General features: G+C 39.8%; 1 protein-coding gene across 2 annotated transcripts in view; it reads right to left on the reverse strand.

Moving 5' to 3' along the window:
- The window catches only part of TUBGCP4 (tubulin gamma complex associated protein 4), a 944,163-nt gene that overhangs the window by 420,654 nt on the left and 499,446 nt on the right, over nt 1–24,063 (reverse strand). For both annotated transcript variants that reach the window (XM_044077538.1, XM_044077537.1), the window contains exon 9: nt 2,783–2,907. In XM_044077538.1, coding sequence (XP_043933473.1) covers nt 2,783–2,907 — 125 coding nt within the window. The remainder of the gene's footprint in view (nt 1–2,782; nt 2,908–24,063) is intronic.

Raw genomic sequence — 24,063 nt, forward strand, 5'->3', positions numbered from 1 at the left:
ATATCTGCTGACCTCACAAGACCCAAATGTAGTGAAAGTTTTGAAACATGAGAAGAATAAATCTAAGATGACCTTCCTGCTTAGTATAGCAGAAGCACATCAGCGTCAAGCAGGAATGGAAATCAAACCACAAGTAGATAAAAATCAGGCAGCAACTGAATGTGCCAAAAAAACAAAAGAAATATTATAAGGTGAAGGATCCGATGAGAAGTCAAGAAATGTGGAAAATGCATAAATATAGTTGCAAGTATGGAAAACTTCTGGAAGAACTTCATGTTGATCAGAAACGAATGCAGGAATGGTTAAGGAAATGTGAATTCAAACCAAGAGATGAAAGCTTAATACTGGTAGCACAAATGGGCTATCTACATCTTGGTTTATAAATTCCATTCAACATGTGGAAGAAACAGACAACTGTAGGTTTTGTAAAACAGAACTAGAAATAGTTGCACACCTCATTGCTGGTTGTGACATACTAATGGCAGAATGACTGTATACTGAAAGGCATAATAATGTGGCAAGACTGTTGCACTGGGGATTGTGCAAACATTATGCTACTGAAGTGGCTGAAAAACACTTTAAACATGAGCCACAAAGCATCACAGAAAATGATGGAGTAAGGTAAGAAACAATGAAATAAAATGTGATGTATAATCAAACACAGTAATCTGTAACACATGATGTTCTTGTGGAAGCTTGTTAGTTAGGATAGTAGCTTTAGATAAAGATCTGAAAGGCTTTACTTTAAAGGGGGTGAGCTAGCATCTTGGAAGAAAGCAGTAATTGCAGTATTACTGAAAGAGGGAAAAGACCCTTCAGATCATTTTTTTTATCTTTATGATTTTGTTTGCCCCTGAGCCTGCCAACCATCAAAGCTCCCTACCCAGACTATAGCCATTTTTTCACAGCCATCTGGGGGCCCTTCTCTCAGGCAGGCATGAGGGTTAACTGCGTTTCTGCCAGCATCCTGGTAATGAGGGCATTTGTATTATGGCCTATCAACCTCCCCTAGATAGGAGGGTGTGGACGTGCAACCGTCATCACCATGGCAACCACAAAAGCCATCCCCTATTCATGTGCATGCTCCCATACACTTGCTTGACAAAGGCTACCACCAGCTTTTGACTTGGTAAGCCATGTACACACTTCCAGGTCAGAGGCTACCTCCTTCGTCTGAAAAACTCTACACCCCATGGCAAGCCAATCTTCCCTGACATCTCCATCAAGCTCTGCTACCTCCAACCAAACTGTGGTTGCATATGCTATAATTAAGGAGTTATCCCTCTAAGCTACCGGGCTGATGTAAAAACCCATAAAATTTAGCTTTACACATACCTATTTCAAATAGTGGCAAAGAAATTAACAAAACTGATAGATATGAATTAGTGTGATTTTGTGGAGGGGAAGCAAACATCAGATAACCTCAACAGATTAATGATGATCACCTGGGAAGCAGATTATATGGAAAATATTGGTATATTTGCTGAATTTTGATGAAGAGAAAGCTATTTTGATGTAGAGAAAGCTTCAGTAAAGTCAACTGGGATTTTATGAGTAATGTAATGGTTGCATTTGAGTTTAATGACAGAAAAATTACAGATAAGTAAGTCAGAGGTTTAATGTTTAAAGATTAACACTTGAGGCTCATATACATAAATTACATATAAGATTAGAAATCAAAGTAGAAAGGTATCCTGACAAAATGGGGACATGGGAGTGCTAGATGAAAGATCAGCTCTGACTGAGTGTTTAGTTGAGTTGAGATCAAAAGAGTAAAGCACAACAAAAGGTGTGTGATAACGATAGGAATCACTGAGAGGATATTAAGAATTTCAGGAAAAAAGAATAGAAAGACAAATTACAAAACATAAATGGGAAAAAAATCTATAGGCCTTCCAAGTATGCAAACAATCCAGAAGGTTTGAGGATTTTCACACAGATGTATTCTCTGGTGTTTTTATTGACAAAGTAGACTACAGATAATTTTTTCTCAAGTAGACAGCAGATATTGAAGATCTGATGGGGAAGAGAGGCAACTGGGAACAGTTTTTTGTGGGAAGGTAAAGAATTGGAAGATGTTAAAAAAATTCCCTATAGAGTTATTTGACAGAAGTGCTGGGATGAACAAATTGTAGTAACTAAGGAAAGGATTCCTGAGCTGGGACAAAGGATCTGAATTGCCTAGACATAGTGTGACCCTACTAATTTTAATTCTACTGGTTGCCAAAAAGCAATTACTACAAAACCAAAGTCAAAACCTAAATCAAACATAATGGAAGTTTTGAAAGTTTTAAGGACATAAAAGAACTAAAGATGTGATTCTTCAGAAAACAGCATGTCCAAACTTCAAAGAAAAAATGGAATTTGAGAGCACAGTACAAGAATAATGATCAGAAAAAGGAGTACATTTTAAGGGAAAACAGGACTAATTCTTGAGTGAACGAAAATTATCAAAAATAAAACCTGTATACTCCGCAACGGTAATAATGGAAACTGTTACTACAGCGTATTTTCTTTTCTATAATGTGTGTGAACTCATGTTGAAACTTAAAATATGGTTATTTAATAATATAATATTTGAAAGATCATTAGTGCTGAAGAAATACCTCACCATTTCTGGAGTGCACATTCCTAGCTATAGAAGTCAACATTCTCTCAGACTTAACCGAGTTCACAGTTATCTGCGTGATTCAATGTGGGAATCAAATGACATTATCCCTTTCTCAAATAATGTTTTTCAAACATTTCCCGGTGATTAAACTTGTCAACAGAATACAGTTACCTCTGCAACTGTGCTCCTGATCTTATCCACCAAATTTTCAAAGTCCAAAAGGCTGAAAACAGGCTGCTGTTTGAGTCGATGCAATTCTGTTGCAAACATATCCTCCTGATTTTTCAAAATAGAGCCTGCACATCAAAGAAAGGAAACACAAATCATAGGTAATAGTGTCAGTTGGTAAATGCTACAGTGTAATGAACCTAGCACAACTGTATTAAAGACATGACTTCTGGTAATATACAACTTCACATCCATTGCTATTCAAATAGTGACAGTGGCACATGATAATAACTAAACCACAGTAAGACTGACCATCATACCCCAATACCACAAAAGAGACTGCAGAAAAACAACATCAAAATAAAGCAAAGCACCTGAGCACTATGAACACCTTAACTACCTACACTTTCATAAGCCCATGAAGCAAACCTCCACATCAACACTTATCATCCCTCAAATACACCAAAAAGCTTTTTGAGCATAGTAAGTTAGAGTAGAGGTATAGCCAAAAGAAGAAAGGGGGCTGGAGGGAGGGTAACCAGGACTGCTACAGTGAATACACTCGAACATCTACATTTATGGTAAGTGTACACAACTGTACTATGTTCTTCGTGTTTCACTGTTGCAGTCATTACATTTGGATAGATTCCCAAAGCTAAGGTTGGGAGGAGGAATTTAAATAGAATTAGTACCAGCTATAAGGCCCTGCAAGACTGCAGTGGCAAAACCAGCTCTGGATTTAGAGAAAAATTGGCAAATGATAACGCTAAGTATGTACAAAACTCCAGGTAGCAGGTAGCAGCTTCTAGGATGTCCCTAGTAGGGACGCTCCTGAGGAAGGCTGTAGAGATAGATGCATCTCTGGTTCAATGGGGTCTGATGCCCTGTGGGATAGGTTTTCCATGGTGCTTATAGCAGAAATGAATGCAGTGGCCTACCCATTTTGAAATGGTTTGTTTTGAAATAGCTTTCCCCTCTATCTCTGCAGCAAATGCCACCAGCAGTTGTTCAGATTTCCTTTGAGGGTTAGTCCTGTCCAAGTAGAATCTAAGCTATCTGTGCACATCTAAAGATGTTCTGTGGGCTAGGAAAGAAGGTAGGCAAATGAATGGACTGATTAAGAGCCACACTGGATACCACCTTGGGCATGAAGGAGGGATTGGGTCTGAAGGACACCCTGTCCACATGAAAGATGATGAAAGGTTCCACTGCCATAAGGGCCTGTAATTCAGATACCCTTCTTGCAGAAGTGATTGCTATAAGGAAAGCTGTTTTCCAGGAAAGAAATTTTAAATCTGCAGTAGCAGCTAGCTCAAAAGGAGGAAGAGTGAGTTTCTCCAAGACAAAGTTAAGATCCCAGGCTGGAGTTTGAGCTTTCCTGGGTGGCCTTACATTTTTGGCCCCTCTGAGGAACTGCTTGAGCAGTGGGTGAGAGAAGAGGGGAGACTCTATGCTATAATGATCTGAAATGGTTGAGGCATGAAATTTGATGGAGGAAAAAGACAAGCCCTTATGAAGCACCTCAGTCAAGTATTGTAGAATCTGAGGTAAATTGGGCACTGCTGCGTTCATTCCTTGAGATTGGTTCCAGGCACAGAATCTTTTCCATTTTGCAGCATAAGATTTTCTAGTACTAGGCCTCCTTGCCTCTAAAATGATATCCATCACTGATTTACTGAGGGATGGTAAAGGAGAGATTAGATAATTAGCCAGGCTGCTAGGTTCAGGGTTTGTAACGGAGGGTGCAGAATCTGGTTATCCTGCTGACAGCAAGGAAGGAGTCTGAGGCAGGTGCAATAGAGTCAAGCATGACACACTGCGCAAGAGTGGGTTATCAGTGTTGGCGAGGCAAGTCTGGTGCAATTAAAATCGTCCTTGGCTTGTCCTGTTTGATCTTTAGTAGTACCCTGAAGAGCAGAGGCAGAGGAGGAAAGGCATAAACTGACAGGTTTTTCCAGCTGAAGGATAGAGCGTCCACTTTCCAAGCTAGGTTGTGGGGAATCCTTGTGCAAAATTTGTCCAGTTGATGGTTCTGGGGGGGAGGCAAACAGGTCTATATCTGGGCTCCCCCATTTGCTTGTCAACATGTTGAAAATCCTTGGTTCCAGTTTCCACTCATGTGGGTCCATGAGGTTTCTGCTTAGTCCATCTGCCAGTGTATTTTGTTTTCCTGGCAGGAATTGAGCTTGTAGATTCACTTGGTAGCTCAAGGCTGTGTTACACTAGTCTTCAGAGGGGGTAAGAATGTATACCCCCCTGCTTGTTTAGGTACCACATAACAGTGGCATTGTCCATCTTTACCATTAGTTGTCCTGGAAGAATGTGGTCCTTGAAGGCTGTCAGAGCATTCTGTACAGCTAACATTTCCTTTTGATTTATGTGCAGGTGCATTTGACTTGGGTTCCATTTGCCCTGAATGCACTTCCCTGCCAGGTGAGCCCCCAATGCATAGTCTGATGAGTCTGTTGTTAAGATTTGGGCGGCAGGGGGGAATGTGAGTGGAAGTCCCTTGTTTTGGTGGCAGGCCTCTGCCCACCAAAGGAACTCTAGGCGTAGGCAAGGTATGATAGGAATCCTTGCTTCTAGATCCTGTGAATGTTGACACCACAGGCTTTTGAGATACCATTGTAGTTTCCTCATATGCAGCCTTGCATATGGAATTAAAAGAATGCAGAAGGCCATGAACCCCAAGGCTTGCAGTATTTGCCTTGCAGATAGCTGGGTTTTTGTGGCCACTTGTTTGAAGTAAGTTGTCAAATGAATCCGTTTCTCTGGTGTGAGGAAAGTCATTTGGGAAGTTCTATTCAAGCTTGCTCCCAGGAATATAATTTGTTGACAGGGTACCAGGTGGGATTTCGTTTTGTTTATGGTGAACCCCAGACAAGTCAGTACCCTATGAACAAAGGCCAGATGATTCAAAAGAATGTCCTTGCTTTCTGCCTGAATTAGACAATTGTCCTGGTATGGGTATATTTGAATATTTCTTTGCCTGCAAAATGCAATGACTGGATCTTGGCACTTTTTGAATACCCTGGGTGCAGAAGATAAGCCAAAGGGCAGTGCAGAGAACTGATAGTGCATATAGCCTGCTTTGAAGCGTAGGCATCTTCTGCAACACTCCCTGATAGGGATGTGCAGGTACGCTTCTTTTAAGTCTAGTGTTGCCAACCACGCACCGTTGCCTAGCATAGGAAGCAGCTGGTGAAGAGTCAGCATTTTGAATTTTGAAATCACCAGAAAGGTGTTTAGAATAGAAAGGTCCAGGATAGGACGCCATGTATTGTCTTTTCTGGGTACCAGGAAAACTCTCAAATAGAAACCTTGTCCCTTTTCCTCTTCTGGTACCAACTAAATAGCCCCCATGTTTAAGAGAGAGAGTACTTGATTTTGGGCCTCTGCCCACTGATTTGGGGGTAGATCTGTCCACCCGCTTGGTGTTGGTAACGTGTTCAAATGAAATCTGTATCCTTGGGACACTATATTTAAAACCCATTTGTCCTGGGTAATGCGTTCCCAGTTTTTGGCCTGCAGACCAATCTTTCCGCCTAAAGGAGCATTCAGTTGGGAAGTGCTTAGAAGTTTTAAAAGCAAGTCATTGAGACAGTTTTCCATAGGGGGGGGGTCTTGCTACCCCCAGATTTGGGTGCGGAAACCCCCCACTGCCTAGTCTTGTGTGTCCCTTGGGACTAAAACCTGGGGTTTCTGCTGTGTCTGGGTTTGGCTTGAGAAGACCTGGAAGGGGCTGGAAAGGACCAATTTTTAGAGGGCCAGTGCCTACTAAATCTAGGAGGCTGAACTTGTAAGAAATCTTTAACAGTTTGCATAGATTTAACTTTATCTTCCATCTTTTTAAGAACTTCCTCAGCCTTGTTGCCAAACAGGCGGTCCTGATATAAGGGAGTATCCAACAATTTAGGTTTAACACAATCAGGCAAAGATTGCTCCTTAAGCCAAGCATGCCTTCTGGGCACAGACCCAGTAACAGCAGCCCTGCAGGAGGCCTCTAATGAATCAAATCCACATTGCAAAGTATGTTTTCCAACCTGTTCAGCAGAATGCATTAAATCCTGTAATTCTTTATTTTCAGCACAGTCAGGAATCAACATAATTTTTTGTTTAAGCAGTCCAATAACATGTTGTTGATACTTTAACATATGAAACTGGCAGTTTAAAGCCCTAATGGCCAAGGCTGCAGAAGTGTAAACTTTCTATCCAATGCCCTGGAGTCTCTATCAGAGGGGGTAGGATCTTTAGCAGTAGAAGCCTTAATGCCCTTGGGTCCCTGTGAAATAATCTCTGGATCCGCTATAGGATTTTTAAAAAAGAACTTGTGAGAATCAGGAACCCTGTAATATCGGTCAGGTTTTCTGGGAGCAGGAGGCAAAGAATCAGGGGCCAAACTAGATTCTGAAAAGGCACCAACAATGTCTAGTACAGGAGGTATAGCTAAAGGCCTACGCCGAGGCAGGAGTAAGAAATCCCTAAGCTTCTTTTCTGAATCAGAAAAATCCTGGCTTTCCCAGTGGAAATGCTTAGAGTATGTAAGATTTCACCAAAAGAAAAATCATCTGGAGGGGAAGCAGAGGGAGTAGAGTCCTCTGCATCAGAATCCTCATACGTAGATAGCAAATCCAGATCATCAGAAGAATCAGAAAAATCAGAATCCTGGTTAGAAGATTCATAAACAACTTCAGTCCTAGGTCTCTTAGAAGGGGGAGGTTGGCTTCCCCTGATTAGAGTTATAAGATCTTCAGCCATTCTTATCATTTGTTTTATAGGCATAGAGGCCTGAGCATGCAGCCTGGGTGTCGGTTTCTTAGGCATGGTTCGAGATTTTGGCCTAAATGAAGATGGAGCCGTCGGTTTAATATGCAAGTCCGTAGGCCTGAATACACCCTGAGAAGCCTGTTACTGCACAGCGGCTCAGGACCCATCCAAGGTAGAGACATCCGCAGGTTCCACAGTTGAAGCATCTTGCGGCATACTGGACTACGAATGGGTCTCAGTAGAGGCCTGCGAGTCAGAAATAGTGGGTATCAGGGGCTGCAAAAGCGCCTCACAGAGTACCGGCGAACTGGTGACTGGCTTAGGAAAAGCATCATCGGCAGCTTTGGACCTCAGCGGCCTGTCTCTGTCTTTATCTATTTTTTCTATTCTATTTTCATCTTTTCTATTTTTACTAACGACCTACAATCTGTATTACCTCAAGCTACCTGTATCCAATATGCGGATGATTCCACATTAATGTGCTCAACCTCTTCACCATCACAACTTCAGTCCCTAACCCACGGCATGTTTAGCACAGTAAAGAATTGGCTTCTTCACCAATATCTCATCCTGAACCCAAACAAAACAAAAATGCTACTATTCACTCCCACCCGCAGAGCCTCCCCATTGAACTTCACTGTTACATCTAGCAATGGTACTATCATATCTCCCGATTCTACCACAAAACTACTTGGAGTACTAATTGATAACAACCTTACCTTTGAGCCCCATATTAACAACACTATAAAAACAGTAAACAAACTAGGTTCCCTCTATAGGATCAAACCCTTTCTGACTCCACTAGCCAGGACTACTACTGCCCGTATCCACTTAATCTCAACCATACTATATGCATCCCCTACCTATACTAAACTATGTAAAAGTAATCTGAATAAGCTGGCTATCTCCTACAATAATATTGCCAGATTTGCAACTGGGTCTACCTATAGAACCCATCATTGCAACAATCTTAATCAACTAGGATGGTTAGAGTTGTCAAATCTTATTCTATTGAACCAACTAACTATTGCCCGTAAGATCTTGTATCAACCTACAAATACTCCAATACTCACTAACCTAATCACCCCCTGCAATAACCTGAAGACCCTGCGCTCATCAAATAAATTACTGGTAAAGATAGGTAAAACAACCAATCTGGCCAGATACTCTATTCTCTAACACAGTGGGTAAAACCTTGAACACCCTCCCTAATGACCTAACCTCCTTATCCTCAATTACCCTATTTAAAACCAAACTCAAACCATACCTCAAATCACAATGGCTATGCCCCCTGTGCAAACCAGGCTATCTCCCTCGTCTCCAGAAAATAATCTTCTCACTCACACAAACTCATTAATCTTTTACTAACAATAATGTGTGTGTAACATTTTAGTTTAATAGTGCTCTATTTCACTTACCTTTTTATATTTTTTGTATGTATACCCATACTTGTTATGTAACTAGGTATGTTTTTTTCCTTACTCATAAGCAAAAATGTAATGTACTGTTATAATTTGCCAAAACTTGGTAATGTTCCTGTGTTTTTGTAATACTATTCTGATGTGCAGAGTTTTTCTCCCCGGGCCTCCACTGAAAATAGACATATATCTAGTTGGACCAGCCCGGTCAACAAATGTAAAATAAATAAATAATATAAAACAAAGAGCACTTTGTAGCACAATGAAACAGTAAAGTTATAGAAAGACAATTCTAACACCAGTGAGATTAATAACAAATAGCACTGACACCTGCTATCATATGAATTATCAGAAATAGTAATTTAGCTCTACACAGCTGATGAGAAATTAGCACTAAGATTCTTGGCAACATAAAAATTATATTAAAATATGCAAAACTAACAGTGACTGCAAGAGGTAATATTTAAGTAGGCTAAGTAAGTAGTATTAGTTCAAGCTATCAAGTTCTGCTAAGATCTTAAAAAAGTGTTTACAGCTATTCTTAGTTAAAGTAAGCTTACACATATTGCAGTGGAGCACATTGATAGCACATTGATTTATTTAGTAAACAAACATAAAACTCTCTCTCTATACCTACCTCTCTACTGTACATACTTAGTTATTTAATAACAGTGTTTCAGTTTCAGCCTTCAAAGGGTAAATCTTTTACCAAACATGCAGTGCATCAGTATATGCCTGTTACTGCCATCTACAGTTAAAGAAAGTAAGCCTCTTTTTCACTTAAATGAACAGTATTATTTTAACTCCCCCCAACACACACACACACACACACACACACACACACACACACACACACACAATGAAAGAGCGAGATGGTCAAAGTTCACACTCACCACTGCAGGGAAGCCTCCAGCTACCAGCAGTGATAAGAACATAAAACATATATATATATATATATATATATATATATATATATATATATGGGTCTACTTCTAATTCGCGAAGCGGCCGATTCGGACACAGAAAAAACCCCCACCGTAGAAAACCCGACAACACACAAACCGAACACAAACCGACACGAACACCACTGCACACACACACACAACAAAACAACACACTACAACACACAAACACACACCTCCTAGCCCAACTAACCCTCTAACTGCTTTTCTACGCACTACTCACACTCACCCTTAACCCTAACTCACCACACCCAAACACCCCAGGCTCCGACACTGCACACCTCTCACTCCTGCACTAACCCTACTCTCACACACCCTGCCCCCAACCTCCACCACTGCACCTCTCTCCCCACCCCTACTAACACTCTACTCCACCACCACCCCTAACCCCCCACTACTGACCACACCACCGCACACACACCTAACCCTACATCCCTGAGTCATCACACACTGCACTGTCTCCTACTCCTAAATCCCCTCACTACCATTACTGTTGCAATTTTGGGCTACATTCCCCTCTTGGTCGTCTGTCTTCTGTGGGATGAGTGTGTTGTGATCGTCCTTGTTAATGGTTCGTGTCGGTTGGTGTCGGTTTCGTGGTCAGTTTAGGTCATTAGTAGGGGCCATATATATGCATATATATACAAAGAAAAGTCTCAAACAAGAAAAATCTCAATATGCATATCAAAAAAATCACAAAAAAACAAAGAAATGAATAAAATCTGAGAGAAGAAAACAAAAACAAACACAAAAACAAAACAAAAAGCAAAAAAAGCTGGAAGGGGAAGTCACAAAAGCAAAGTACATAAATGCTGAGTGGTGCAAGCACAGTGAGTGGCTGCAGACATACTCAAGTGAACTGATACTGTAAAATGCTAGCACCACACTGACTTCTATCTAGACTGGACAACAATAGCATATGAACTGCAAATGACACTAGCAGGTGACTGAACACCCAACATTTAATTGGCATTTTGAAAGCCTTCCTCCTTCCACTCACATTGAAGATAAACATAAACAAGTTATCAGTCCTTGTGAGCTCTTTCCTCACTGTTGAAATAAACATTGAGTTATGAAGTGCCCTGTTCACCCTTGGATTCCACTCCTGGAATTAACAAAGTGGGAAAAGGATTGATTTTAAGGGAAAGCTCTGAAACCACTCTTGTGAAAATGTATCTTGTTGGGTTAATAGGGACTAAGAATAAGGTCCTCCAAGTCTGCTGCTGGTTTGGAAGCAGATGGGAAAGCCTACAAAGTTCACCCTTCAAGAAGGTGCAAGCTTCTTCAAATGTGGTCAAAGATGAAGATCCTCCTTGAAGAACTGCCTGGCAAAATCATGCTGAGCAACAGTCTCACTGTCCACAAGATCATGATGTAGCGAGATGGCACAGTCATACACTGACCATAAAAACTTAAGCCCAGCTCAAAAAAATGCAGCACAGATGGACCTGCCTGACCTGAAAGCCACCAGATATGACAAGAGGATATCTGCTCCTCTACCCAAATGGTGAACTTTCACACTTGGCAGAATATATCCGCCTAGTTGAAGGTTTCACAGCAACTCTACAGAACCTCTGAGACCATGTCCAGAAGACCTGGTGGGATTAACTGATCTAATAAAATGCAGACAGAACCATGATGCAAATCATCTTGCCGCTAAGATGGAAGATTTGTGACTCAAGTTGTTCTGGTCTCTTAAGCTTTAAGAGATAAAGTGCCTAAAATATTTTCTATCAGGCACCTTAGCCCTTCATATACCTCTCAACTATTCAGATTTTTGCCACACATTTTTGGTCCCGTCTGGCAAATAATTGAGGACTGAAGTCATTAAATAATGAAAAACATTTTCGTTAAAGAACTTCATATCCTTCAGAAAATGTATACTATCACAAACACTGCTATTCTAGCAACTTTAGAAGTTTATACAAGCAATATTTAAAATGTGTCCCTATTTTAGGGCCTCTGCACCCAGTTTTAGACTTTGTCCAAATTTCTTCTACTAAGAGGTTGAGAGGTATTGTCCTTCACTATGAACTTGGTTAAATGCACAAAAATCAGAGAATGCTGGAAAAGCATGCCATCTGCATGAAGGAGAATGCTTTCATTGACCACTAATTCCTGCTAAAGAAAGCAGAACATGGAAAGGATTCAGTTTTTTCCAGGTTGCATACAAATCTTCCTTTAAGGCACCTCACAATCAGAAGATCATTTTATTTTTTACTTGACATTTGTTTACTGGGGATAGTCTGTCTGGGTATATACCCATTTTCAGCACAGGCCCGAGGAGAAAAGCTCTAGCTATAGACTAAATTTCACATTGAAATACATGAAGAATTTACATCTGGAACAGTAAATACAAAATTACATTTGTAACACTAAGACAAATATTTACAAGATCAGTCAAATATTTACATAACTGACAACATGGAAGGTGTGATAGAATGTAACACACTGCTAACGTGAGAGTACAAATTTGTTATGGGGATATTTAGGTTCACACAGACATGATGCCTACGTATTACGGGAAACAGTTATACTGAATGGAATAAAACAATAAGACCAACCAAGATAAAGTTTGCTTAAATATAAATGTGTGTGTGTGTGTGTATATATATATATATATATATATATAAATATATATATATATATAGATAGATAGATAGATAAATAGATACATACATACATACATTAGACACAGATGGAGGTTGTGATATTGAGTTTCCATCATGGTATAGAGCACAGGGGTGAGGTTTTTATATGGATATATTAGGGTTTAATGAGAGTTACGGGAAATATAAAGAAAACAAAGTGATTATAGAGATACACAGAGAAATTTGAGAGGAATGCTTTCATGGATAAGGCAAAACAAAATTCACAGCAGCTTCCAAATAAAACTTGTAATCCACAAAGTGAAGCAGCTTTTCAGACAAAACAATAAAGCCCTGAGCAGGGCAAGCTTAAAAACTGTGAAAAAACCCCACAGATGGCTCAGCACACTTCAGTTCACTTTATTCCACAGAAACACAGCACATTAACGCTCCACCATACGTTTTCGTTTTAAAAATCACTTCCTCAGATGTGGGCTGTTCAAACTACTAGTGCTTTTATACCATTCACTTAATTACATTGATTATGTTAATGAATTAATTGAAAGGTTAATTTAGTTTAAAACCAAAAACTTTTCTTGTTGCATCTCTCTGTGTTACCACAATTAAAACACATTTAATGTTACAATGTTTGATGAATAAATATGTAGAAATAAAAATGTTTTAAATAAAAATCCTTAAAACACTTGACTACAAAGAAAACATTATAAAGTTAAAATACTATTAAAAACACATTTAGTAGGACCCAATGGTTAAAATTACCAACTTGAATATTTGCTTTAAATGAACTTGATCCTACATCTAGTGGATGATTCATGAAATTACAGGTATTATAAAAATTGCATTGTAAACCAAAGGCAAATTGTATAGCCTCACTCACTTAAAAGAATGTTAAAAACAGGAAAATATAAGGGAAAAATAAGTTCAATACCTTTGATAAATGAGTGTAACACTTGTGTTCATAACATATTACAAACCCAATGTTTTAATAAAACTACAAATACAAAAAAGCTTAAAGACCTACTGTAACTATTGGAAAACATGGGTAAAAACATGATAAAATTCACATAAAGTGCAAATGCATATCACAGTTTTGCTGCTCTCAATTTTAATAATGGGGCTATGGAGATATGTTCGTTGAGACCCGGTGGCTTATTGGCCTCCAAACTTATCTGCCACCATAATTCTCTGTACACCAAACATTCCTCCCATAAAACCCCTCTGCCACTCTTTTCCACCCTTTCTATCACAAAAATGTATAGCATGCATTTTCACAGCTTTGTTTGTGTTTGTACAATGCATTAGTCTGTTTGTTTCTAGGTCATACATATGTTCGTATACCCTTCTCCTGAGCTTACGTTCTGTCTTCCCTATATAAAATGTTTCACAGGTTTGACATTTCCTTTTTTCCATTTCAAAGTCTTCGTCTCTGGACGTCATCCTGCAGGCCCTAATAAATTGTCCTATAACTATATTCTTCTTGGAGTACAAAGGGTGAGCACTTTCAAAGTGCAAATAAGAGTTAGAAGAAATACTCTTTCTATACACTCTGGAATTAAAACATGAGTTTTCCTTGTATATTTCTATATCCAAGTACTCCAACTTCTCATAATTTATTCTGCAAGAAAATTCAAGAAAATTAGTACTGATGTTAATATATTCAATAAATTTTTCTCTCTTTTCTTTTGGCCCTTCCCATAGGATACATATGTTGTCCAGGAATCTTCTATAAAGTGACCAGTTGTTAATGTATATTGATTCAGTTACCATCTTCTCTTCCCATTTGGCTAAGACCAAACTGGCATAGGTGGGTGCACAAGCGGCACCCATCACTACTCCTTTTTTCTGGTGAAAAAATTCACCTTTGAAGTAAATGAAGTTGAACTTTAGAACCAAATCTATAAGTTGCATCACCACAGTACACTCATCGTGGGTTAAAGTCTCATCCTCAAAAATTAGTTCTTCCAGGTATCTTAGTCCATCACTGTGGGGAATGCTTGAGAACAAATCTACAACGTCAATTGTTAGGAAACATAAATTCTCACTGTATAGATCATGATTCAATGTCCTTAGAAGATCCCAAGAATCTCTCAAAATGTTGGTTCTCTTAAGCCACAGTTTCTTAAACTTAACATCCATGAATTTGGCTAGCGGTAAAGTTTTGGAACCCTCAGCCAAAACTATTGGCCTCAAAGGGGGATCCATTCCATTCTTATGTATTTTGGGGATTCCAAAAATAGTAGGAATTTTAGGTTTGTCCACTTTTAAATATTCATAAGTCTTCCTATCTAACAATCCATCTAAAAATAAACTTTCTAAGGCCATATCTATCCTTCTGTAACTAATATTTATTTCATTTTTTGAAACTGTGGAGCATTTGTTAGGGTCTCCTAAGATTTCATTCATTTTCCCCTCATAGTCAAAGCTGTTCATCAATACTATTCCCCCACCTTTGTCCAGTTTCATAATTCTTAAGCCTGAATCCCCTCTTAATTCATCAAGGACGCTGCTTTCAGCCTGGCTTAAGTTCCTTGTGTAACGTACTTTCCCATACTTCTTTATTTCATTCTCGAGTATATTCTCTAGATTTGTTATCTGGGGGTGCAGTGGGGGATTGTATGTACTTATTTTTACCAGATCTCCTGGTTCATAATTTTTATTCTGATCAAATATAACCTGGAAGTTAATTTTCCTAAGTAAAGGTTTTAATATCCATAATTGTTTGGGTTAAATCTCCCCTTCTACTAGGAATGAACTTGGTTCCCTTTGATAAGAGACTAAAATGTTCTTTGGTTAAGGAAATAGGACTGAAATTGTATATACTAAAATCTTCTAAATGATTTGATAGACAAAATTGAGACAGAAGTGACAGAAAGGAGACCAAATGACTAAGTCAATATTAGGATTACCAGTATTTGATACGGTAGGCCCAGTAAAAAAGGCAAATGACAATTTTGGCAGTGCACTCATCTTGGAGTATAATGCTTGTGCAAAAATGATAAGACAAACTATAGATAAGGAATGGAATCATTTTTTAGCATTTACTGACTTGGAGAAACTAAAGAATGAAAAGCGAAGAGTAATTTATAAGAATTCAAGTAATTTAAAACTTTTATTGGAAAATGGTACAAACCAAGAAGTTCAGAGACGGAGAAAAAGGAAGGGAACGTTTAAATGTGGACATTGTCAACAGTGTGCATACATGAGCAATGCAGAAAGTGTGTATTTGGAAAGCAGGGGAACCACCCTGGAAGGCAAGGATTTTAATAATTGTGACTCCTTTGGGCTTGTATATTTAGCGAAATGTCAAACCTGTGAAGCATTCTATATAGGGAAGACGGAATGCAAGCTCAGGAGAAGGGTATACGAACATATGTATGACCTAGAAACAAACAGACTAATGCATTGTACAAACACAAACAAAGCTGTGAAAATGCATACTATACATTTTTTGTGATAGAAAGCGTGGAAAAGAGTGGCAGAGGGGGTTTATGAGAGGAATGTTTGGAGTACAGAGAATTATGGTGGCAGATAAGTTTGGAGGCCAATAAGCCACTGGGTCTCAATGAACATATCTCCATAGCCCCATTATTAAAATTTAGAGCAGCAAAACTGTGATATGCATTTGCACTTTATGTGAATTTTATCATGTTTTTACCCATGTGTTCCAATAGTTACAGTAGGTCTTTAAGCTTTTTTGTATTTGTAGTTTTATTAAAACGTTGGGTTTGTAATATGTTATGAACACAAGTGTTACACTCATTTATCAAAGGTATTGAACTTATTTTCCCTTATATTTTCCTGTTTTTAACATTCTTTAAGTGAGTGAGGCTATACAATTTGCCTTTGGTTTACAATGCAATTTTTATAATACCTGTAATTTCATGAATCATCCACTAGATGGAGGATCAAGTTCATTTAAAGCAAATATTCAAGTTGGTAATTTTAACCATTGAGTCCTACTAAATGTGTTTTTAATAGTATTTTAACTTTATAATTTATTCTTTGTAGTCAAGTGTTTTAAGGAATTTTATTTAAAACATTTTTATTTATACATATTTATTCATCAAACATTGCAACATTAAATGTGTTTTAATTGTGGCAACACAGAGAGATGCAACAAGAAAAGTTTTTGGTTTTAAACTAAATTAAACTTTCAATTAATTCATTAACCTAATCAATGTAATTAAGTGAATGGTAAAAAAGCACTAGTAGTTTGAACAGCCCACACCTGAGGAAGTGATTTTTAAAATGAAAACATATGGTGGAGCGTTAATGTGCTGTGTTTCTGTGGAAGAAAGTGAACTGAAGTGTGCTGAGCCATCTGTGGGTTTTTTTCACAATTTTCTAAGCTTGCCCTGCTCAGGGCTTTATTGTTTTGCCTGAAAAGCTGCTTCATCTTGTGGATTTCATGGATAAGGGACTGAAAGCAGATTTAAACTTAAGGTAGGACAGTAGTTGGTTATCCTGATACAGAGCAGGAGCACAGCCATTCCTTTTTTAAATGGTCTTTTAGATAGAGTTTGTAGGATTTGCATGCAACGACTGTTGATTCTCAACTCCAAGAAAAGGGTGGAGTTATGACTTAAATGAATCTGCTACCATGACTGTTTTCCCTTGGATATGAACCATCAGTAACATGCCAAAGTCAGAATATGTGGGAAAGACAGAGCATGTCCTTACAAAAGAGGTATGACTGTATCCCTCTCTGCTTGCTTAGGCACCAAAAAGGCCTTATTATCTGACCTTACCCCTAATGGTTCAAGCTTCAGTTCCCTAGTCAGGGACTGAACAGCAAGTAATGCTACTAGTAGCAATTCATTTTGAAGAATGTCATAATGGGAACCCAGAGGGACTGCAAGCAACAACATTAGATAGGGTAGAAATTAATCCATACATGTCTGATCAACAAGTTAACAACTTAAGAAAAAAGAAACTATGTTGATTTTAAAGTTTGGTACTATGAGCCCTAGGGGCTTGAATCAGGAATGCATATGGAAAAGTTTGCTTTAAGGTACTGTGTGAATTTTAATTGAATGATTGTTTTTTACTGTATAATTAAGTAATTGAGTATATTAAGGGTGAATTAAAGTATGTGTATTTGTACTCTGTTAAAGGCATCTATAGCCGAGGCACTAGAGAAATTCAGATTTTTGTATGTGCATTTTACTAAACAAAGATTTGGCTTTGAATTGCTGGCTTGCTGTGTGTGGTATCTATATATTTCCTGTTTGCTGCTCAAGTGAAGTGGTTGGACTAATGCTACTAGTTGCTTGAGCAAGCTGATATGAAGTCCTTGTTCCTGGAGTACTTAACCCTTGCACTAGTAAGAACTTAATCTACCTGCCAGCAAAGCATATGTTGTAAGAATATGCAAATGGATCATCAATAGAAAGGGAAACCCACTGTTATGACTTGGGGGAATGGTCTACCACTCTACAGCCGAAAGTTTAGAGCCAGTGAGAAGAGGATGTCCACGACAGCCATAGTACCTCCGCAGCTGCTGGCATTTTTAAATCCACTGACGCAAGCCTATGGGGGAGGCAGCCAGTAGAACTGCAAAGACAGTGGCTAACATAAGCCTCAAGGCACACAGCAGGTTGCAAGCCTACACTCACGTTTGCTCTTTTATTCAGGAGACTAAAGAGGGTAATTCATTCCCCCAGACCTTTTCATTACGCAGAAATTACTGACAGTGGCCTGCCAGTCCAACTCTGATGACGAAGGTGACTAACTGCATTGGAGTCACAGCAGAATTCTCCCAGTATATGGTGATCCCTACGATCACGGCAAAATATACAGCCTTTGTCAAGCAGTCTTCTGCAGCACAGCCACTGTCAGCACTTCTGTGAAGATAAGGGGAACCAGATGAAAGGTCAAAGGGTATCACCCTCTACTTGAAACGAGTCAAACATAAGGAGAAATGCAGACACTCCCTGTGGGACCCCAGATGCTGATGTGGCAAAACATCCAGCAATGCAATTTTGACTCCATGAGACAGCAAGGGCATCACTGCCTAAAGAGTCACCATCTGGAATTTGGTCTACTGGCTGAAGTCTCTGAGATCTAGAGCTATCCTCAGGATGTGGAAGATGTGAGGGGTGGGGAATTCTCATTTCCAAACAAAGCAAAGACTCGTTACCTCCTTTGAAAATTGAGAAGTCAAGAAGAAGATTGTTCCATGAGCTCTGCAAAGATCGTCTGGTTTATGAGTGCAGTCTTTAAGGGAAGAAAACATAAAGGTTCTAAGACAGTTCTTGGAATATTAGCTTTCCCCAGGCAAGTCTGGAATACTGTAGTGTACCTCTGCACAGCTTATATGTGGGCACAGAGCCCAGTGACAAACACTGAGTAATGCTTAAGTGATCTTCTATGTTAGTGAAAAGGTCTCCTCTTGACTGATCAGGTTGGCTCAGATGAAGAAGGGAAGGTAGTTAAGCAGACAATGTACATACCATCGACAGACTATTTTTCCCCTTCATTTATCCCTTGAAGTTATGTATCACTGAAAAGGACCATCTCCTAAGTGGGACATCAAAATTGAACTCATGAAATACCTTGTGAAAACAAGTCTCTGAACCACATCATCCTACGAAGACACATACGTAAAGAAGCTGCCCTGTCCATAGCATTAGCATAGTCAAAATTACAGTGGGTAATATGAAACCCTATGTAAAAATCACATTCAGTGTTTTCCTGTGACTTCCTGAACTCATAACTGAGGAAGACTACCAGCTTTTTCAATTCCTGATTTGCAATAAAGGAATGGAATTGAGGCAATGGGAATGAACCTTTTAGAGTGCTCATGTCCAAATGTTGCAGAGAACAGTTTCTTGCAAATTATCTTGCAGCATTTTGGTCCTTTTACAGCAATACAGTAACCAAGTGCTGGTTGTCTTTGATCCCTATGCTGTGCTGAAGAGAAAACATAGCAGTTTGTAATTTCATACCTGCATAGTACAGCACTCCACTTAACATGGTGGCTTATAAATGACACCTGCTTTAGTAGAGGCTGTGCAGTCTCTGGGAGCATCCAGGCATTAAAAAATATCAGCCTATAGGATAAACTCCAAAGACAGGGAGGACCAATGGCTTTTCATTCTTCTTGTGGGGAAAAAAACACCAATCATATGTCTGGGGATTCTCTCAAAAGAAGGGTCATAAAATACCAGTTCTGTCAGGAAGAGAGAGAGAGAGAGAAATCCTTGTCCATATCAGAGACAGGGACCTTAGTTCTCTGTTTCTCCTTTTTTTCAGAGGACATTAAGGAGGAGGGGGTGAGAGAGACAGACAGAGATCCTTCTGGCCCCAGATACTAGCAGACCTTTTGCACAAAAGTACAAGTTGGAAGGCAGACAGGCAATAACCTCATTGTGTGGTGGAAAATACTACCCAATGTCAGAAGTACCATCTTGGAGCTTTGAATTATATACTCCAGTGGTGTATCCTAACCCAGTAAGTCACATTCCTCCATGTGAACATCAAAAAACGTTCTCTCTCTAAGTCTTTATTCCTATGAAACAACATAAAACATGACCCGATTACAAAATCATAAGGGGAGCGAAGGGACTCAAAAGCTAGCACTATGTAAGAAAGCTGAGCAGGAGGTGTGACACCAGAATCCTGGAGACCATTCTCAACTGCAGTCACAAAGTAGCACCTGTCCCGCAGTAATTAACCAAGACAGTCATCAGCTAATGGCAAGTGCAAGTCCGATCTCTTGCTATACATGAAAAAAAAGTGCAGCCAGAAAAAGGGTTGAGCCCACCGAGATGACAAAAATGTTTTGAGGAAAAGGCTTTGAATGCTACCTGACCTCCTGGTGACTTACTTTCTTCCCCTTCTATGACTCCAGCCTGAAAGTGAGCAAGGGACTATCCTTTCAATCATAACTCTGAAAAAGCACCCATCCTGCTTATGTAGAGGAAGGCTTTAATTTCTCTGTCTACCTGTGTCGACTGGCTAAAATGTAGCTCTGGTACTAGTAATGCTGTACATTGTGCTCCTTCACCTGGTAATACAGACTTTTCGGCTCCCTAGTGATATGTTAACAAGAGAGAGAATCTCTAAAGTTTTGAGTGCTCTTTCAGCACACATAAATGGAATTTTCCTACAAAGCAGGTTAGGCTCAATAATGGACTATAAAAGCAGCAAGAAAGGAATGGGGAGCATGGAGCTGAACATTCCCTCCTATTCAGCAGGGAGGTGCCGCAACACACACCAAGCAAAGAACTTCTTTAACTTTGAATACTTGAAATTGATGTTTGCATTTTACTGGGCAAAATGACTGTGGGCATCTGGTCTTTAAAGTGGTACTACTGAAATATTTGAAGGTTGGCTTACTTTTATTTTAAAGGTAAATGTTCTTTATTCACCAGTGAAATTTGGTTGGTGACAACATATCAAAAAGACTGAGAAGGACAAGACTCTCGGCTCCAAGGCTTGGGCTCCTCCAGTTCCCACCATACACAGCCATCCTACCAGTCCTTCAGATCAAGTTTGACCCACACAAAACAATATCATAAACCATAAGCAACACCCCTTTATGATCAGATACACATCAGCAGATTGCTGAAAGCCAAGGCTTCGGGGTGACATCAGTGCAGTCCAAAGTGAGCAACAGGGAGGTAATAATTTGTTTGGGGGGAGGGGTGATGAGGGGCTCTTGATTGATGGAAGAATACAAAATAGATCTACTGTTTTGGTAAGAACATAACTTTTACATCCAATGTCATCTTTTCCATCTGCCTCAACAACTGAAACACAGTCCCTTAACAACATGAATCCTGGGAGTCGCTACAGAAGGAGATTCCAGAGAATGTTGGAGCCAAAGAAGGGTCTTTATCTAGACTGCAAATGTGCTTTAGTAGAGGCTGTGCTGCTCAAATAGCATCAATACAGATACGCATGAAGAAATCTGTACATGCTGAAAACACTCTAGTGGAGTGCCCTTTTGGTTTGCAGTGAAAGGGCGGTCCTCTAGACTAATAAACATATACAAAAACCACAATCTAAATGAGAAATTAACGCTGACAAAGAAAAAGATGATAAATTGGAACCATTTATTCCCCAAGTTCTGGCACCTTGGCTATTCCCCTTCTGTGGAACAATTCAAAAGCAAGACACCTAGACAAAGTAACCTTAGAAATCCTGGAACCCAAACTGTACTTAGAGAAGGAGACTAAGACTTGGTCACATTTTCAAAACTCTTTCGTACGACGCAAGGAGAAGCACAACCGGTGGCGAACATCCACAGAATGCAAGTGATATTCACCTTTGTTAGAAAAAAATGGGAAAGAAGACCAGTAAATGGGTAGTCTGGTTCAAGGAAGATGCTGAACTCGGTCAGAAAATCAAGATTAGTACTAAAAGACACCCTGTCCTTAACTAGATACAGAGGCTTATGTGTCTGTGCTTACAATTCTGAAATCCTCGTAGTAGAAGTGATAGCTACTACGAAAGGTGTTTTTCAGGTCAGAAACTTTGAGTCAGCAGTACTTGCACGTTCAAAGGAGACGGCAGTGAGGCCCTGAAGTAAACAGCAATGTCCTGGAGGGTACCAAATCTCTCAATTGTGAACATAACATACAAAGGAATCCTTCAAAAAGGTCTTAAAAAGTCTAAGGGAAGCAATGACAGTATGTGGTTTGCCCACATGAAAATTAGAAATAGCAACTAAATGGACTTTAATCATAGAGTAACTGGCTCTGATTAAAAAAAGGCCATGTAAGAACTCTAAATAGAAAGGAATGGACCCCAAAAGGGGTCCAGTCCCTTGGAGTATGTCCAAATCAAAAAGCTCTTCCATTTACTTCTGTAAACTTTCCAGGTAGAAGAGGTAAAAATGTGAAAAAAGGAAAGCCTGGAACTTCTGGCCATCACTGAAGTGGTCAAATAAGCTAAGCAGTCAGACTGACAGATTTGATGTTGGGGGGATGCTTGCTGGATGGGTGACATCAGATCCAGGACCCAAGTCGGGTGAATAAGGTGAGACCAAAGAAAGAGGAAAAAAACCTGATGGGACCAAAAGCAGGCAAAAGAATCACTGTCACCTTTGCACCAGGATGCTTTTTGAAATATTGGGGAATAAGTGTAAAGGAGACTGGGAGACCAAGTATGGCCCACAGCATCCCTTGGGGACTGTCCCTCCTGTGAGATCAAGGCAAAAACCTGCTGCATTTGGTATTGGATGGGGTTGCAAACAGGTCAATGTCAAATAATTGAATGAACACATTTGTCAAACATCATCTCATCAACAATGCAAGCTGTCAAGCCCCCCCCATACCCCCAGCTAATTATATATACCAACTCCGAGATCGCATTACAGTGGGGGAAAAAGGGCAAATTTCCTAATACCTAATGTAACTCGATCTCAGAACAGTTCGATGGCTTACACTGTCGATGAGATGATACATTAGACAAGGTGATCATTTGATTAAGTGACACAGACCTGCTGCAGACAGATCACAAGATGGATTGAGATGCAACTTGTGGGGAAGAAGACTATCTACTCAATTTTTCCACAAGAATACTGGATTTTCCTGAGATGTGTACTGCAAGAGGAAAGAGTGAGAAGACATTGGACGCTATGAAACCATTACAGTTTCCTGATACAGGGGACAAGAATGGGTTCCACCTTGTTTGTTGATGCACTAGACCAAAGACATTGCCTGTCTGCACAGCAATCACAAATGTGGGGAGGAGATCCTGAAAGGCCTGTAATGTTAGGAGGACCGCCTGCATCTCCAGTATACGGATGTGAAGCTTGGCTCTATCTGGGGACCAGCTGTATGTAATGTTCTCCCTTCAAAATGCCCTCCCCACCACAGAAGGGAAGCATATGTAGTTATTGTAGATGGTGGTGGGGAAAGACATAGGGATGGCCTAAGGGAACTAGAGGGGAAGTTATCCATCACTGAAAGTGCTGTCTGAAAATTGGGACGAGTCTGACAGGATAATTCATCAGTTGACAGAGGATGGACCACAGCCGACTCCTGTAATACTGAGCTTGATGCTGCTATGAATCTCAACAGATGAAGAATCAGATGACGTGGAGTGTGCAGATACAGCACCCCCTGAAAAGCCTGTAAGCATAGCGATACGACAGAAAGGCTAGTGGAAGTTTGGCTAGCTGACAGAAAGTGTCCAGGTGGCACCCAATAAATTCTAATGCCTGAACTGGTTTCAATGCAAATTTATCCCAAATGATCATGATTCCTATGGATAAGCACAGGTGCAGTAAGGAGTCTCTGGCTTGGATGAGGGAGTTTTTGGTGGTGGCTGGTTATGAGCCATTCGTGACCCATGTAGTCGAAGTTGTGCAGCTACCACTGACATACACTTGATGAATATCCGGGGAGGGGAGGGGTTGTGGTGAGCCTAAATGTCAGTACCCTGAATTGAAAATGACTAGTTCCCAGATGGAAGAACAGGAACCTCTTCAACTGTCTGGCTATCTTGATGTAAAAATAAGTGTCTTGGAGGTTCACCGAGCAAATACAGTGATCATTCTTCAAAAGGGGCATTATGGA

Source organism: Protopterus annectens, chromosome 7.part0 (assembly GCF_019279795.1).
Source record: "Protopterus annectens isolate FY-2018-M chromosome 7.part0, PAN1.0, whole genome shotgun sequence".
NCBI lineage: Eukaryota > Metazoa > Chordata > Ceratodontiformes > Protopteridae > Protopterus > Protopterus annectens.